The sequence below is a fragment of the Scleropages formosus genome, chromosome 12 (genome assembly GCF_900964775.1).
Source record: "Scleropages formosus chromosome 12, fSclFor1.1, whole genome shotgun sequence".
Taxonomy (NCBI): domain Eukaryota; kingdom Metazoa; phylum Chordata; class Actinopteri; order Osteoglossiformes; family Osteoglossidae; genus Scleropages; species Scleropages formosus.
Window position 1 is genome coordinate 19,948,110 of NC_041817.1, and position 16,572 is coordinate 19,964,681.

The 16,572-nt window shown below is 39.1% G+C and overlaps 1 protein-coding gene across 2 annotated transcripts; it reads right to left on the reverse strand.

Moving 5' to 3' along the window:
- Positions 1-812: 812 nt before the first annotated feature.
- On the reverse strand, positions 813-13,868 carry tdrd3 (tudor domain containing 3). Of its 2 annotated transcripts, XM_018741156.2 has the most exons (14): positions 13,661-13,868; positions 12,586-12,670; positions 12,114-12,179; positions 9,923-10,083; positions 8,241-8,382; positions 7,499-7,570; positions 6,561-6,710; positions 6,062-6,202; positions 5,789-5,954; positions 3,456-3,578; positions 2,424-3,199; positions 2,082-2,207; positions 1,085-1,210; positions 813-896 (listed from the first exon to the last, which is right to left on the reverse strand). In XM_018741156.2, exons 1-13 carry the CDS (start codon positions 13,774-13,776, stop codon positions 1,097-1,099), a joined length of 2,238 nt encoding a protein of 745 aa, XP_018596672.1. In that variant the 5' UTR covers positions 13,777-13,868; the 3' UTR covers positions 813-896; positions 1,085-1,096. The 2 variants fall into 2 exon arrangements, with proteins under 2 accessions (XP_018596672.1, XP_018596680.1); XM_018741164.2 differs by lacking the exon at positions 813-896 and having other exon boundaries at positions 925-1,210.
- Between the last annotated feature and the right edge of the window lie 2,704 nt (positions 13,869-16,572).

The window sequence follows — 16,572 nt, forward strand, 5'->3', positions numbered from 1 at the left end:
CCTGCACAGGTTACTGATAAAGTAACGGCCGGATATACAAGTTACATGGTTTCCCCGAAATGACCAACAGTGTGTTCCTGCCAGAAATTGAACTTGCACTTGCAACTCAAACTCATATTCACATGAAAAGCTCTGACATGGTACATACTTTGTAGGGTGAAAAATTAAATATGAAGAAAAATGTCTTTCATCACTCTTGAGATGTTATTAAAACTAGCACAACCCACTAGATGAGTAATGGAAACAATGTTATCTATGCACTTTCTAAAACTATGCAGCAGACATGAGACTCAATTATACCTGGGGAATTAGTCAATGAAATTGTTTCACCATCAAGTCATAATGACTTCTATATTTATTTAGTGAATTCTCATAGAAACAGCATATAGCAAGCATGGCTATTGGATTTCTGTATCTAACAAGATAAACTGGATTATTAATAAGTTAGAAGGTTATTGCGAATACTTTACCTTCATAAATGTAATACTCCATCTAAGCATGCAATATTCCCATTTTACTAATCCATTTAATGATTTTAGTTGTCTGCTTTTACATGTACACAATTTCCTTAAATACAGACTGAGTTACAGAAGAATACTGTGTACTGACAACCTCTATGATCCTACTGCACCTTTCATAGGCCACTGTAATACAGAAATACCAAGCAATCTGGAAAAATAAGTGTACAACTTTTATTATTGTTATTATGAATTTTAAAGATAGTGCATTTGTCAGTTTATACAAATTTGACAGCCCTTTTAAAATTGAGGTTTTTTTTACGCAATGAACACAGACACACACACGCAAAAAAAAAAAAAAAAAAAAAACCTTTACAATGAAAACCATCTCAGATGATATTAAAGTTCAGTTGACCTCTGTTTCCTTCAAGAGTAAGCCTTTAAAAGAAAGGGGGGGGGGGGGGGGGGGGGGGAGAAGTTAACCGATCTGCAAAAAGATTCAGTTTGCAGATGTGTTGAACAGTTTTCTGAGAAATCAAATGAAAAACTACAACAAAGAAACTAAGTGATGAGATGCAAAGATGCAATTTTGAGTCCTCTTACCTTCCCTCACACCTTTCGCTTACCTTGCCCATTTGTCAATCTTTAGCTCTCGGTGGCTGGTAGTATGGCTGTGTTGGGCGTGTGCGCTTGGCCTGGCCACCTCCGCCTCGACGGTACTCCAGTGATGTCTCATGTAAACAGTCTTTATCCTGTAAGTGGACAAACAAATCAAATCTTGAGAACACAGAACATGCTACTTAGCATGTGACATAAGCACGGCATGCAGTCTGCGCAGACTATTATAGACGAAATAAAATCTCAGGGTTCCTGGATGACAGTACATATTTGGGATTAACAAGCTAACACTTATGTAACACTGCTTCCCAATGTTCCCCGCAGAAAATAAACCACTTATATTATATGTAATTTTAATAAACAAGCAAATAAATCAGATGACAGGCCTTGGGTAAGCCTTTTATTTGATAATAAAAAGAAAGGGCAGAACAGGAAAACAGCCTCCATGCAGACAGACTTGGGCCTGAGCCACCACAGTTCTCCAAGATCTAATCAGGTACACAAAGACTGCCCTCACATGATCCAGGTTACCTGAGACAGAGCTTGTGGGAAATATTGGCAGCTGGTGGGGGGGGGGGGGGGGGGGTCAGTAACACACCTACAGCAGCTCCAGGTGAAGGTGCAAAACAGCAAGTGCATCTACCACATTACAACCATCGTCTGAAAGTCTAACAATGTACTTCACGTAGATAACTCCTGAGAACACTACGTGTCCAAATGAAATATTTGCCTGAATACCGAGATGAAGGAATTAAAGCATTCTTGGAGAGCAGACTGCAGTTATTCCATAGAAATGATCAGTTATATGGCCCATTATTATTTATGTTAAATTTGCTGCTGTTATTTTACATAGCAACTTACGCTTTCAATCAATACACAAATATTTCCGAGAAGCAAATGATATAAATCACGACAAGCAGTGTCCAACCGCATTAGGACCTCTTCTCGTGAAGCTCAAACTTATGGATGAACAGCTCCGTAACCATCTTATGTAGGATTTCTTACCCATGAGTCTTTCTGTAAAGGTTTGATGTTTTCAAGAAGAACTTCTTCACAGTTCCCATAATCACTGAAGACAACTACAGCAGTTGACCCCGAATGGTGCACACCATTAATTACAGCACGATAAAACTACAAGAGGAGGAAGAGGAAACAATTTTAAAATAAGTTTACTGTAAAAATTGAGCTAAACTACAACATCCTTCCACATTTTGGGAATGAATTAAAACATACAGTATGTCAAAAAAAAAGTTTGTATTTGGCCTTAAAAAGGTCTTCCAAAGTTCTACACAGAATGAAATAATCAGTTAAAACTTTTTTGATGAGATTCCTTAGTCTACCCCTCACCTTATTGTCCTCCCAATAGAGGGCAAGGCACTGGTCTCCTGGCTTCCAGTGATTCAGTCCACGAGCACCAGAGTGGGAGTTAGATTTTGGTTTTATAGGTCCGGTCCGCTTATGCTCAGAGCTCCCATTCTGTGCCTGTGTATTTCCAATCTGGACCCTGGACAAATCCTGTGACACAAAAGTGTCCTTATTACTCCTAGGCTTGGAGTAATCACAAGCTTCTTCAGCACCAGATTTCCTGTCCAATAGATCAGAGTTTGACCTATCGCATTTGCCCCGCCTTTTTCTCGCCTCGGGTTTACTCGAATCGGTCCGAGAGTTTCCTTTAAAATCCCCTGTGCCATTGGTGTCTGGCGGCCTGGACTGAGGCCCATTTTCTCTTGGGCCCTTCTTCGATGGTGGGTAGGACCCTTGCTGGCATCTTCCAGACCCTGGATGACCTCTAGATCCTTGAGGAAGCTCTACAGGGGAAGCCTGGCCCCCGGGTCGTGAAGTACAGATTGATGGCCTGCCGCCCTTCTGGATCTCATCTTTCTGCTTGTCCAGGTGTCCTGCATTTATCCTCTCAGGTTTGAAATTCTGGGTTGGGATTGCAGCGTCTCCCCCTGGCTTGGGGAAGTCACTGTCTCTCTGGAAGCGGGGGGGCTTGTCATTCCTCTGTTGCTTTCTATCGTTCCGGGAAGAATTCCCCTGTGCCAGGTCTTTGACATGGTCCTTGTTTGGCAAAGTCCTGGTCGGTGGCTCCTCGACCCTCTGACTAGGCTGACTCTTTGGCTCTGACAAAGACAATATCTTTATTTATGATAAATAATTTACTTGTATTCTTTCAATAATTTACTATTTATTTAGTATGCCAGTGGGAAAGAGAACAGTATGGCTCTCATAATGATAAGGATTATAAACAAAATCCCCCAGTAACCAGTTCAACAACCATCACCTGGCCAACATTTTTTTGAATTGGCTATATAACGGTTCTTCTGGCCTCTTAATCGGCCATTAAATTAATATGGTTAAATGAATGAAATGGCTTACCATCAATGGAAAAAGCACTCATTTTTGATTCCAGGAAATCAAATAGGGTGCTGGGGCCAGAGGGCCTTCCTCCTGCATCTTCGTCTTCATCTTGTCTGGTTCTTCCTCGACCCCTCCCCCTAGCTGCTCAAAACAAAGGCAGCAATGAAAAGCACGTTATCATGCATCTTCCATCAAATATATATATAGGATAAAACAGAAGTGAATACAGCCCTGTGCAATATCACTTAAATGTCAAATGATTCAAAATTGTATTGCCTCTCAATAATTGCATTATTTCTAAATTGAACAGTAGAGTATTTGTTTTTATGTAAAATTAAAAACTAACAGTTTAGATTTACTATATTAAAAACACAAGCCTCACAGCAGGAACTCAATGCAACACTTACACTTATTTAACAAATGCTTTTTTTTTTTTTTTTATTTATCCAAAGAGACATCCAATGAATTCTATGTAGTGTTATCAGCCCACACCTTATTCACCAAGGTGACTTACGCTGCTAGATACACTACTTACAATGGGTCACTCATCCATACATCAGCGGAACACACTCTGTCACACACACACACACACACACACACACACACACACACACACACTATGGGGGAACCTGAACAGCATGTCTTCGGACTGTGGGAGGAAACCAGAGCACCCAGAGGAAACCCATAAAGACTCCACACAGACTGAGCGGGAATCGAACCCACGTCTTCTTGCATCACCCAGGCGCTGAGAGACAGCAGCGCTACTCGCTGTGTCACTGTGCCTCGAAAAAAGTCAGCACACCTTTCATTATTTTGAAAATAAAAGATTTGAATCTATGTCCACATTTATTTTTCATGACAGACTTAATCCTCCTCAGCATGGAAGATACCAGTGTTACACAAATTTCTAGAGAGATGTTCTGCCATTCTTCAGAGACAGCTAGCTACTCTTTGCTGGAGGGGCTGTGTTGCTCTACCTTTCTCTTTAAAATACCCCAAAGGTGTTCTATTGGATTCAAGTCAGACAACATACTTTGCCAGGTCATAGTTTTAACTTTTTTCTTCTTCAGAAATTCTTGCATGATTTTGGCAGTGTGCTCTGAATCGTAATCATGCTGGAATATTCCTCTTCTGCCAAGCTTCTGAAGACTAGGAGTCATCTTGTCAGCCAGTATTTTGGCATACCTTCAGAGGCATTCATGGTGCCATCGATAAATGCCCTCTCACCAACACCTTTTGCACTCATGCAGGTCCATATGATCACACTCCCACCTCCGTGCTTCACTGTCGGGACTATGCGCTCGCTGTAGTAGTCCTGGCCAGGTTTACGCCAAACATCCTGAACCCCATCTGAGCTGAACAAATTTATCTTGGTCTCATTTGACTAAAGAATGTGCTCCCAATATTCATCAGGCTTCTTCTCATGTTCTATAGCAAAGTTTAATGGACACCATCCATAGAGGTTGACGTTATGCAATGTCCTTTGCACTGTCTGCGCTGTCACAGAAACTCTGATTTCCATTGATAACCCCTACGCCAAGTCTGAAGTACTTGCCCATCTGTTTTTTAGAGCTGGATTGTGCAAGTAGAGCACTGTCCACGGAGTCATTTTAGGACGGCGACCACTGCGGCTCTGATAAGTGGTACTATCGCTTGTTCTATACCTCCTGATCACTGCTGCAGCGGTGTTCAAACTGATTTTTAGTTGGTCACCGATCTTCCTGCATCCTTTTCCATCTTTGTGAAGTCTCACAATCAGATTTTTGAACTTCTCTGGCAATTCTTTTCCATGTGGAGCCATGATGCAGACATGCATATAGACACAGCCCATAGGTCCAAAACTGAGCAAGTTCTGGTGTTCAGAGGAGAGGATGATTGAGTCTGTCATCAAAAATAAAGACGGACATACAAAGTATTGAAAAAAATAAGACTTGAATCTCAGTAATGAAAGGTCTACTGACTTTTCTTGCATTGAGTTTCTACTGCAAGACCTATACTTTTAATATAGTAAATCTAAACTGCTAGTTTTTAATTTTACGTAAGAGCAAATACCCTACTTGTCAACTCAGAAATAATGCAATCATTGAGTGGTGATACAATTTTGAATCATTTGACATTTAAGTGACATTAAACAGGGGTGTGGTCACTTCTGTTGTATACTTTAAAAGACAAATGGCAGTGGGGAAGACAGTGACTATGAACCTGGGTTTTTGATACTAAAAAGGCTGTCTGTGCAGTAGGACGAGACATTAATATACCTTCACTTCACCCCCACCCAAAGTTCTCATCTCATCAGGGGTTTCAGTAGGGTGGCAATTTTAATGGGCCTGTGCTAGCTGCCTCCACTGTACCTTTGGGTGGTGGTCGACTGTACTCTGATGAGCCAGAGTTGGGTTGGTTGCACAACAGGAAGTTGAGGGCTGCCTCCACTTTGTTATTGTGGTCCAAGAGGGCCTGCCTTGCTGCATCTATGTTGAAGCCCATTTCCATGATGTTCCGTAAAGCCCTCTCATCAACCTGGAAGGTGAGCAGGATAACTTAAGATCCAACAACCACACACTGTTCCTCCCAATTTATTTTAATTCTGATTTATCTCATGAGTTATACTGAAGACAAAGGCTCACCAGCTCTCGGTACAGTCCGTCTGATTGGCCCTCAGTCCACTTTTCCTCCCCCTTCCTCAGGCCGCTGTCACGGCTCTTATATGTGGAGCCAGGATTGGCAAGGTTGTTGCCTGCGTTGCCTCCGCCGCCAAATGTCCGGGTCTTCAAGCACAAGTCAAATACAAAATATAGAAAATACACCCTTGTCGCACTTCATTAGATGCTCACAATAAAATTCATATATTTCAAAAACGAGAATTACTTATATGGGAATCACTGGGATGCACATGAACTGATAGCAAATACTGTACAACAACTTTAGAAGTCCACACACTTACATAGTTTGTGATAATTACTGCTTTTAGGAGAAGGGGTATTTGTTGTTCAAGTTTATGACTATGAACTTGACTAATGCTTATTTAAAATGCGAAGGTTAATTACTATCATACCGTTGCATGTATTTTTTTTTTGTCCTGATTTTTTTTTGTTTTTCTACAAAGATGTGTCACCCCTTTCCCACCTCTTTGCTCTTCGAAATCTCAGCAATGGCAGCTTTCCGCTGCTTCTCAAACTCATCATCTTCATCTGCAGTCTTCACCGTGCCAGTGACTTGCAGAGTCCTTCTTTGATCCAGCTCTTTGCTGTCCACTTGCTCTTTGGTAGCACATTTCTGCGAGGAGAAGTGCCGTAAGACAGGATGAGTGCAGCCAACCTCCAAAAGAAAACCTGCTATGTTTTTCATTGCCATGGATGATCAGCATAAACTATTAATTAATGGAAAGCATGGGACTGTTTACTCAAGTCAAAACTAACACTGCAATAATTAAATACAAACAAAAATGAAACAGAACACAATGTGAGAATGCAGATACACACGCACACACAAAAGAGACAGAGCAAAGATGAAAAAACATGATACTTCCCAGGAATTTTCTATAAAAATGAGTCACTGGACTAATACAGTAGCGTTACAATAATAAAAAAAAAATCTTCTTACAGACCAAGCAAAAGAATTTAAGACCACACAAAACATTACGCAGATGACAATTCTTAGTAGTTATTCAACAATTCCTTATTCTTTACCAGTTCTTAGTACTTATGCAAGTACCTTGCAGAAAATTTAGCTAATTTTTTTACATAACCATATAGAATAAAGGGCTGTATTTTACTTAGATGAAGAGAATGTCACTTCAATATATTTTTTTTCCTGTAATTAAGGGACTGTGTGCACATTTACATAAAAAAAGATATTTCAGTGTCATGAAAAACTGAAAATACAGAAAAACAAAAACTAGATCATGACAACTCAATTACCACCACTCCAGTTTAAAAATGAAAATGGAAAAACACAAACGTCATTAGTGCAATAAAATCTGACAGAATAAAGAAATTGTGCAAAAACAGGGAGTCAGGTGAAATTGATCTGTAAATGATTCTACAAATGACGAGGCAACATACCTGACCAAAAGGGACAAAAGGAGGGGGGCCACCTTCTGCACCAATGTTACTTCTGCAGTGTTTTGCCAAACTCTTAAGCAAAGAGAAAAAGGCAGAAGTGTTAGGAAACAGGAGTTTCATATTTTTTCAGTAGCTGGAGAGTACAGAGCACATTATTAATTCAGGAGTTACATACACAGTTTGACTTGAGGAAAAAAAAAATTCAATACATTAAACACTTAAAACTCTACAAGTGTAAAATAAGATGTTTTATATTACAATTAACACAGTGCTCATAGAATTAAGTCACATTTGCATTTAGTGTAGGATGTATCAATTTAACAATAACTAACTTGGCATTGGCCAACAATAACGCTTATGATTCAAAAGCCTCAAACAGACATTTGTTTCAAATAATTAAAACCAAACATTTCTAATGCCAAATGAGAATATGAATAACTAGTGTGGTATTTAATATTTGACCATGGCAATACCACAATTAAAACAAACAAAAACAAAGTTCAAAAGTCTACTGGATAATAACTGGCCCTGTGGATGGCAACCAATCAGCCATTACCTCCACTTGTTTTCATACTCTCCATCATTACATTAACACAACATACTTTCACCTCTAACACAAGGCATGTTTTCATTACCGATTGTACATTTCATTCCTGTGTATTTCAATTCTGTACTACTTGATTATTTACAAGATTAGGAAAAAGAGAGAAAAAATGGACACTTTCAACTGTGATGTTCTTACCCTTTGCAATTCCCATTTTTCAATCATGTGCTCAACTTCTCCACCAAGAACAACAATTTTGGAGTCATCCAGTAGCAAGAGGCCATTCTTCACCATCACAGTTCCAAGGAGCTTCAGTTTTGTTCCAGGTGGGGTGTTCAGACTGAACACAAAAAGAGTTATCTAGACGTTGCAAGCTGCAGCTTCAATAGGGGGCAGGGAAATGTAAGAATTGCAAAGGAACAAAATCAAATATCCCCATATCATGCATTACTGCACAATTACCTATCTGCTTTACTAAGCACACATGGTGAATTACAATTTACAAACGTTCCACATGTCACTTTAAACCTGTGTAATCCCCATTTAAACCATGAAACTGACCACTTTAGAGTTTGTACACATTGGTATATGTAGTACTGGAAAATTAAGTCAGTCTCTCAGTATTTAAAAAATCATTTATAAACATAAGGTCTTTCAGTGACTCCAGTGGGTGAGGCATAAACACAAACAAAACAATTTCCCTTTAACCCTTCAACCTACACTGGCTCTCTGAGGATGTGGCCTGAAACTAAACTAGAGCTAAATACAGCTACTAAGAGCAGTAATTTTCTGCCCTTTTCACACATGTTAATAGCCTCATGTGACAACATCCTTGAGAATTTGTAATAAAGCACATCCTTAGTACACACCAGAGCTACTGTATGATCTTTATTTAGTTAATACTGAGCAGATCTTGCACTGGGAAAGCTTGAGTGGCTGATGAATACCTATTGTAAACTTTAAATCATGGACATTGATACCTTCTAATAGAATGGAATACATAGTATATATTTTCCCCTATAACTCTCAAGTGGAAAAACTAAAGCAGTTTTACTAACTCAGAAAGACCCAACACTTAGTAATATTCAAAATAACAGGCTTGACTCGTTAGACCACAGAACTTGGGATCGAGAATGCGGCGAACCATATTCAAAGTACTCAGGGCTCAGCCGATTCAATTTTACTGCTGACCAACACAGTGCCTGTCTAGCCCTTTCTTATCTTTGAAGCTAAACATCATGACTGGTTTAAAAACGAGTACATTTTGAATAAACTAAATTTGACATTTTATGTCATTACACAGAGGAAATAACAGAAGCAAAGTTATCCTGAATGCGAATTTAGTTTATGCTGCTTTAATCACATAATAAAATTTAATCAATCAATAAGTACATATAGAAAAGGATGCAGACTTTCTGACTTCAAGCAAAGCACTGAGCGAATTCATGGGAAAGACTGTAAAGCCAACTCAGTAATTAACTACGCGTTATTCGTAAACTCTCGGAGTAATATACCTAGAGCTTTTGCTGCATGAATAATCAATCTACAATGCATAATTAAGCTTTTTAAATCCTACATGGATACTCTCTAATTTGTGTGGCTAATCAAATACTAACTATATACATAATTCATCAATCAGTTTGGCTTAGTTCCTGTGTATCTACATAACTGCAATAAACTGTATCAACAAAACAAAGGTATGCAGATTATTATATATCTGTAGTCCACTCTATAAGTGACCGAAACAGTAGATTGTTACAAATTTACTGTCTAGATCTGAATTGCCTTACGGGAAGGTGGTTTAAAATGACATGCACAATATGTAAAAGCACAATTTAATACGGAGGAACACAGTGGCTAATGCAAACATCTCATCCCACCTGATTTTTGACATGTGCTTCAACTCTATGCCCACACAGGTGGTGTGCCCATCCGTCATCTGGAGGCGCAACATCCGGGGGGCTGCCTGGGACTCCTCGTGGTCCTTTGGTGCCGCCACGTTCCTGAGCTTCTGCAGCTGGACGACACACGGGCCCTCCAACTGTACACAAGCACACACATGCGCACCATGTTGTACGCACCACTTAGAGCAGAGAAGCGTGTCATACAGTTAATTTAATTTCAGATTTCAACCTTCACATAACACTTTCAATCCTTAACACTTGAGCCAATTCATGCCAATATGAAACAATCTTGTAACCTCTTTGGACCACTTAAATACAAAACACCGGCTCAGCTGAGAAAACTTATAATTGCAGTTTTGGGGAGACAATCTGGGCAACACATACAGCCTAAAGTCAGAATTAGAATGAAAGAGCAAGCATACAATAAATTTTGAATATTTAAAACCATAACATGAAATCATTCCTAGGCAGCAGAGACACAAAATTAGCTTTTTTTCTATAAATATTTCTGTAACATGCCATTATCAGTTTCACACAATCCGATAATAAAATAAATTGTTTCAGCGAAACATTTTTCCTTAAACACCTTTATTCCTTAACTATTACTATGCCCTGAGTCAAGGTCTTTTGTACACGTTAGGAGACATCTGCTGGTCAATTTTGAGAATACCAGATAAAAATCACAAACGCTCAAAAGCCTTAAAATGTACAGGTCGCAGCAAGATTTTTGATTGTCTTTAATCATAAAATAGGCAAAAAAATTTGACTATATCCACAAATTAAATATTATTTGGTGGTACTGAAATGATAATAATGACATGCTTTTCAGTTTCATATAAGACTGAAAATATGGTGCCATCTATTGTTTAACAAAATTTCTGCAGCAGGTCCAACTGAATCTTCCATATCAGACCAATCTTCAAATATACCCCTTTCAAAACACCTTTAGAAATAAAGTTACACATAATCATAGATAGTGATTTTTCCAATGCTTAAGACATACGAGGATATCTGTCAACTACGTCAAGTAATCTTAAACAGGCAGCTATTCATTATCTAACAGTATAGAAATCAAGTTGACATTCAGGTCTTGCATTACCCCACCTTTCAAAGGTAACACGTTCCAGTAAATCCTTCACAACACAAACTGTTAAACTGAAAGACGTAATTACCACCAGTTTTAATTGTTAAACTTTTAGGCATCTCCAAGTCCCAACAACACCACCCACATATTGTAAACTCTTACCAATTACCATTAAAATGGACACAATTACTCCAATAGTTAAAATTATTCATATGACACAACATATCAATGCAGTTTCACTGATACACTGACTACTCTATGGTACCGCAAGGCTTTCCACTAGTGCTTGCTAAGCTCTTTGGAAAACTATTACGTACATCTAACAAAGAATGCATTTTCTCACAATCCAAAGAGATGTATTTCAGGTGGACTGATGACTCTACATTGCCCACAGTGTGTCTGTGTTAAATTGTTTGCAACATACATGCGAGAATGGCTACAGGAAGTTTTGGGTTGTGTATCTAGCATTGTAGAGGATGCGCTGGAACAGCGGGTTAAACTAGTTCAACACTTCCTGAGCTGCTCAGTGGGCATGAAATTCAAGTCTGACTCAGGGTGTGTGCAGTTTGCATGTTTCCCTCCCATGTTTGCAACCCCTGACATGCGTGGAAGAGGCACTGGCAAACCACTTCTATTCCTCCCTTGCCTTAGAAGCCACACAAGTGGTCACTATGGGTTGACTGCAACAAAATGGCACCTCCTTCCACCCATTTATCTAGCATTGGAAGTCACCTTGGATAAAGGGGTCAGCTAAATACTACATTATAACCACTGTACGTGACTCTGGAGAAATGTGTGCTAAACAAATGTAAATGTCTCATGTCACTCAGCTGTCAAAAAGCTCAAAAAATCCAAATCCTGTCCTTGCAAATACAAAGAAATTTCCTGTAAGTCAAAGTAGGGGTATTAAATGAAACTCCTTCTAAAGCCCTGTAACTCAAATGGGCCTGTCTTGGGGGGAGTAACGTGTCAACAGAATTACTTTTGACAGCATAAACAATTAAAGAATAAACCATTTACTGCTGTGAAAGAGTTTGATGATTGACGAGGGCAAGCAACTAACATTTTAACAATGTGGCGTACCTTTTCCACTCTCCCGCTGTTGATTTCATTAGGTAGAAATTTCTTGCCAATGGATCTCAGGTCACTCTGTGAAGAAAGATGAGCAGAAAGAGACAGATGCCTACAGATTGTCATTTCATCACATCTATAATTTCCAGGCATCTGAACCTACTTTGAAGTAACGCATTAAAAAAAAAAAATCTGTCCTGCTGTAATGGAATCTAACTCCAAAATTTTTATATACTCAATCCATTACATCATGGGTGGTTCATGTTCTCACATACATAAGCATATGTTTGTGACAACATACCTCGAATAAACCAAGTACTTACACAAGAAAACTGAATTAAATGGAATGAACAAAAGAAAACCTGGGAGAGTAGAGTGTCAGCAATGCACTTTGTATGTAAAAGATCCATGAATGTGTGTACAACTACACAGATACACACACACACACACACACACACACACACACACACACACACCAACCTACATTAAGTGCAATACAGATGATGTCCTGGAGAGACAGCTTCTCTAAGGAACCTGTACAAGCCACTACTCCCTCATCTGAAAGGTACCTGAGAAGAGAAAAAAAAAACAAACTTTGATTAAAAAGTAAACTAGTTGTGATGCAAACTTCGGCTAACACAGTTCAAGGTTGCCCACAAAATAATACATCATTAGATTAGTACAAATAAATAACTTGAAGACACTCAGACCACGGTTAAAAAAAAAAAAAAAAAAAAAAAACACAAGGACTGGTGTCAGGGTAGAATGAAAGCCACTGAGAAAAATGTGAATCAAGTTCACTAATGTTTAACATTTTTCAGAAGCTTCTTGATATGTATACCAAAAAGAGTACTTGTACAAAATATCTTTACATAAAGGTGTTTCAAAGTTCAAGGTAATACTCGCATTAATTTCAGTTCAGGCCACAATCAGGACACGTAGCCTATAGCGCCATCGTGCGGATGAAACAGTGAAATCATTTATTTGTTACATGTGACTGCATTTTTACAACAAATGACGACGTAACATTGTGTTTATAATGTCTGCAGTGTCCTGATCTATTCTCTTTCCGTATCACTCGATTATGATTATCATGTTTCACTGATCACAACTATGGACTTCGGAGGTCATTCACTTCAGCAATCGTTGCTTCTGGGTAACGAGTGTGACAAATGAATGGGACTTCTGAATTTCAGTCAGTCCTCGATCGGATAGACATAGTAAACCTTATTTCTGTATTAAAACAGATACGTAAGCGCCGAAAAAAACATCCCGTGACTTCATCAGAGACAGTTCACGTCTATGATACCGCCGAGGCCCGGAAAGAAACGCAAACCCCCCATGATCATGACAGCTTACTCAGTAGCTTAGCTAACGCTAAGCATCGTGTCAACCAACCTCCGCCGGGCCCCAGGAAGCAGCTCTGCCCAACCATTCAACTTTGCAGAGCGTTAAACACTGATACAAAGCTAACAAATCCAATAATCATTTCCGTTTCACAATTTACCAACTCAACTGACCATACTAGGGCAGCGGTCGGCGCCAGGCGCCGTACTCACCAGCCTTCTTTGACCAGGGATGAGACGACGTCCTCCATTTTTCCTTTACTGATACAGTTCAAACTGTCGACGGAGGGCTCCTGACTTCTCTCCGAAACCCCATCCGTCATTATCATTAAATACGTACTTTTAGAAAGGAAAGTTGCTTATTATTACTTTATAATTCAATTAAAAAAGGTTCAACACCGTGGCAACTGTTTACACACGCCAAGATTTAAAAAAAAAAAAAAAAAAAAAAATGACCTCCGAGGAACGATTTACGTACGTATCGGGTCAAAGGTGAAAGGGCTTTACGTCTATTGCGTGTTGTGCGTGCTGTGCGTACTCCGCGTACTCCTCAGTGACGTCAAGCGGGTCAGGCGGAAAGAGACGGTGACGAAAACAACTGCGCGGGCGCAGTCCGGTCGTTTGTGCTCTGGAAAAATGGCGTTTTGGGTGACGCGATGTTCGATTTGTGTACGTTCGGTTTTAAGTTCTAGATTGAGACAAAAGAACACGTTATTTTTAAACTATTTACAGTAACATGTTCTGGTCAGAAATGTAAACTTTGCCATGTAGAAGTATGTGATTGTGAATTTCACGCCATACGCCGCGTGTTTTCAGCGAACCTGCCTGGCTGACCTGACCGCTGACGTGACGTGTGCTTTAAATTTATGCATAATTTTCGGAGAATAATCATATTCACAGACTTTACAACATCTAAAGAATAAGGAATAGAGGCACTGAGTGAGTTCGGGTGGTGTAACTATGGCTTACAGGTTTCCTGAGAAGAAATCTGTAGTCGTAGAGTTGTATGCAGTACGCAAGTTTTATTCTGGATATGCATGCATGCATGGTCATGGTTTTAATTAATTTAATGTCATACCCTGACCTGATAGCAAATCGTAGCACCCACCAAAATTATTCAAACAGTAAGAAAAAAAATAAATAAAACACAATGAATGAAGGATAATGCAACTACAGCCATTTGATTTTATGTGTTGTAAGGTGGCACTTGTGTTGTGCTACAGGAGTATAATTCAAGTCCTGAATCACTGACACTGACATTTATTAATTTAGCTGATGCTTTTCTCTGAAGAACTTATGGAACAATACTGGAAGTGCATTACAGAAGGAAACATTTGGATGCAGACATGTGGTTCTAAAGTACAGTTAATTTGTCACATTCCACTATATGAACTAGTGTACATCACATAAGCAGCTACATAAAAAGAGGTTCATCTGCTATTTAAGGAATTGTTACAAAACATTATTAAAGATTATCACACATTTACATGGTGTGTGAGTGATACAGAGAGATTGTGTTCCACTGATGTATGGATGAGTGACCCAGTGTAAGTAGTGTACCTAGCACTGTAAGTCACCTTGGTGAATAAGGTGTGTGGGCTGATAACACTACATGGAGTTCATTGGAAGTTGCTTTGGAGAAAAGTGTCTGCTAAACAAGTAAATGTAATGTTTATCGTGCACTTATGACATGAAGGGAGGAGTCTGAAAGAGATATGTTTCTTTACAGGCCATTTAATGCTTATGTTGTAATTTTATGTGGGTAATGAAGTAAATTTTTTTATAAAGTCAAAAAAAAACTTAGATCATGTGCTGTTGTGCTACTACTTTTAAAACAAAACATGTTGTTTCCAAGCTACGATGTTTTCAAACGACCAGGATTGCATGTCTGTGCCTATGCCACATGTGTGACCAGTGGTACAGTCTCCCCACAAAGTGTTCTAGATGATGGTCATACACATTCTGAAACTATGAGAACTCATTATATTTTACATTAACTGTGGAGATTAAACAGTATATACCATATAAACACATTGCCAGAATGTTAGCAGGATGACTGAGGCTGTGAGAAGGATAAACAACAGGGTGACTCAGGTTATGAGCAAGGTGAAGAACAGGATGACTGAGGTTGTGAGCAGGATGAACAACAGGATGACCAAGGCTGACAGTAGAATGAATATAACAGGAAAAACAGCTGCAATGACCGCACACACCTTGTATTATTTTTCACTCAACTGTCTTTTTGTTCAACCCTGTTTGCTGTGACTAAGGACATTGGATGATGAGGGGTTTTCTTTGTAAAATTATATTAAGATTTATTGTAATGCTGTTAACTTATTTAAAAAAGAAATATTATTTATTGGGAAAGGAAAAGGGTGTAAAGGGAAAACACAAAATATATGTTAATGAAAGAGGTAGTTGCCCTCAACCATGTTCATTATGTCCAATAGGTGGTGCTTTAAAACCATGAAGTAAAGGTGATTCCTGAAAAGTGGTGCGTGTGCGCGCGCATGCGTGTCAATGTGTGTTCTTTCTCTTTCTCTAACGATTGCAATCTTTCCATGAAGATTGTTAGAATGGATTCCAGTGATGATGGCAAAAGAAATAAACTGATTATTGCTATAAGAAGGGCATTTCTTAATTGTCCATACAAGCATTAATGGTATCTTACAGAATAGTGTTAGAAAAAGAAGGTAAAAATCTGCATCAAAATCCTGAGCTCCCTTGACTTTGCTTATGTGCAACTTTTTAATTCAAGTGGAAATAAATAAGTACAATTTCTCAAAGTAAAAAAAAAAAAAACATGTTCTTGAAATGAATCTTTGTTCCCAGCCTCAATTATGCCTGGGTAATAGTCTCTGCCCTGTGAAAGGAAATAAGCATCTTGATGGTGATTTAATACTTCAGCCTGATGGGGCCTACAAGGATTGTCACCAAGCTAAATACCATTTGTCACAGTCGGTTTCCCGAAAGCAGCGTTTCTGCTCATGCCAGGCAGTGGGCTATGGCGGCAAACACCTGAAAGAAAGCACAGTGAGGAAAAAAGTCTCCCTGCATCTGCAAACATCCGTCTCTCCATGCGTTATATAGTCCTTAAACAGCGCATTCATTCTTCTGTCCATCCG